At 39.8% G+C, this 2,164-nt stretch overlaps 1 protein-coding gene across 1 annotated transcript; it reads left to right on the top strand.

Annotated features, from left to right (window-relative positions):
* Window positions 1-1,110: 1,110 nt before the first annotated feature.
* LOC112500814 lies at window positions 1,111-2,133 on the top strand. Its single transcript, XM_025104439.1, has one exon. The coding sequence runs from the start codon at window positions 1,111-1,113 to the stop codon at window positions 2,131-2,133; it is 1,023 nt and encodes a 340-aa protein (XP_024960207.1).
* Window positions 2,134-2,164: the final 31 nt, after the last annotated feature.

Genomic DNA, 2,164 nt, shown 5'->3' on the forward strand with positions numbered 1-2,164 from the left:
GAAGATAGGAACTCATAGGAATTACATTTGCAAGAACTTGTATTTGGAATTTTTGAGTTGTGTATTTCGTATTTTAGATTCTTGTATTATGGACCTATGTGGGTTTAAAACATGTATTCGATGTATGAAATATGTGTTATATGCAATGTATGGATTTGGGGATGTTACAGAGTTGGTATTAGAGCCTAGGTTTAAGGGATTTAGGTATTCACTTGCATGATGATACCTAGACTTAAACTATTTCATTGCATGTTAAGGTCCCAGACATAGTTAGCACCATTGGAATAAATATAATAAGTTAAGGGCTCAATATGTATGGTATTTTTGGGTTACATCTAGCCAATGTAACTTTGAATTTACAGGTGCATATTTGAACTTGAGTACTCTATTATATTTGGGAATGTGAAAATGTGTTATCTAATTATGGAACTTGCAGATGACTAGCCACTCAAAGAGATCTGAAAGACTAGCTCAGCCTAACCCCGGTRAAACAGAGGATTCTCGTATAGGGATCCCTATCAATGCCTTAGAAAGTAGAGGCAGAAGTAGAAGAGGGGCAGAGGTAGAGGCAGAGGAAGTGGCAGAAGTTAAGCCAGAGAAAGCAACAACCAGATAGAGTTTCCTTTTGAACAGGCAAAATCTATTTCTAGAGGTAACAATCCAAAATTTGTGCCTGAAGAAGAGGTTGTGACCMGGGGTATGTTGGCTGAAGAGATTGGGAAGCTAAGGGAAACCTTGACTTCCATTTTAAGAATGCCTGCCAGATTAGAAATAGAAAGGGTGGAGGAAATTCCTGCTGTGCCAGCAACATCTCATGTTAGAGAAGGGGATATAAAGATGTTTCTCACCTGCAAACCCCCAACTTTTTCTAGAGAAAGGGACCCAATAAAAGCATTACGTTGGATGAAGGAAATTGAATCTGTCTTCAACACTATTAGATGTTCAGAGGCTGATAAAGTCAGATTTGCTGTTGCTATGTTGAAGTCTAATGCTGTGTTCTGGTGGGAAGTGGAGTCTTTGGCCAGACCAGATATGCTGCAAAACCTATCCTGGACAGAGTTTGTGAATAGATTTAAATAGCAATTGTGTCCTAAAACAGCAATCAAGCAAATGAAGGAAGATTTCCTCAAGCTGGAGCAGGGCTTTGGGGCAGTCAGAGCCTACACAGAAAGGTTTATTGAATTCTCCAGGTTTGTTGAACATTATATTGCTACTGAAGCAAGGAAAGTGGAGAGATATATTTGGGGACTTAAGCCCTCAATAAGAGAATTGGTGATTGCTATGAATCCTACCACTTTTCCTGTAGCAGTTGATGCTGCAGAGATTACTGAAAGGAATAAGAATAGGAGTGAGGAAGGGAAGGTTGTAGAAAAGAGGAAATGGGAGGGATCCTTAACTGGCTACAGAGGATCAAAGGCTGCTCAATTCTATAAGAAACCAATGCAGAAGCAGATGGAGAGAGCCTGCCCAAGATGCAAACAGGTTCATCAAGGTAGTTGTAGACTTGAACCATTGAAATGTTTTAACTGTGGAGAAATTGGGCACACCTCAACCTACTGTAGGCAGATCAGAAGGTGTTTCCATTGTAATTCACCAGACCATGTTAAAGACAAGTGTCCACAGCTAAAACCACCACAACTAACTTTGGGAAACAATGCTCCAAACAACAGAGGAAGGCCTGGTGTTAATAGAGGAGGATTCGKTAAAGCTCAAGGCAGATCCTTCCAAATGACTRAAAMTGAGGYAGAAGCTGCACCAGATWTGGTAACAGGTACTTTCTCAATCAACTCAGTATGTGCTAAGGTGCTTTTTGATTCAGGTGCAAATTTTTCATTTGTATCTCCTTTATTTGCTAAAAGTGCCTGCATGATCCCAATATTACTTGATAAAAAGCTGATAGTTGAGACTGCAAACATTCAAGAAACTATAGCTTCTGTATACCAAGATTATGCCATCATTATTGAAGGTTGTAAGCTACCCATCCGTTTGTTCCCTATGCCAATGAAGAAATTTGATGTAGTAGTGGGGATGAACTGGTTAGCCAGTAACCAGGCATCCATTTTGTGCAACCAAAAGAGAGTGAAAATAGAGCTTCCAGGCAAAGGAACAGTCATAATAAAGGGTGATCACTAGGATCATCATCCCAGTCTTCTATCAGTATCAC

The sequence above is a fragment of the Cynara cardunculus genome (genome assembly GCF_001531365.2).
Source record: "Cynara cardunculus var. scolymus isolate 2C chromosome LG 1, CcrdV1, whole genome shotgun sequence".
Lineage (NCBI taxonomy): Eukaryota > Viridiplantae > Streptophyta > Magnoliopsida > Asterales > Asteraceae > Cynara > Cynara cardunculus.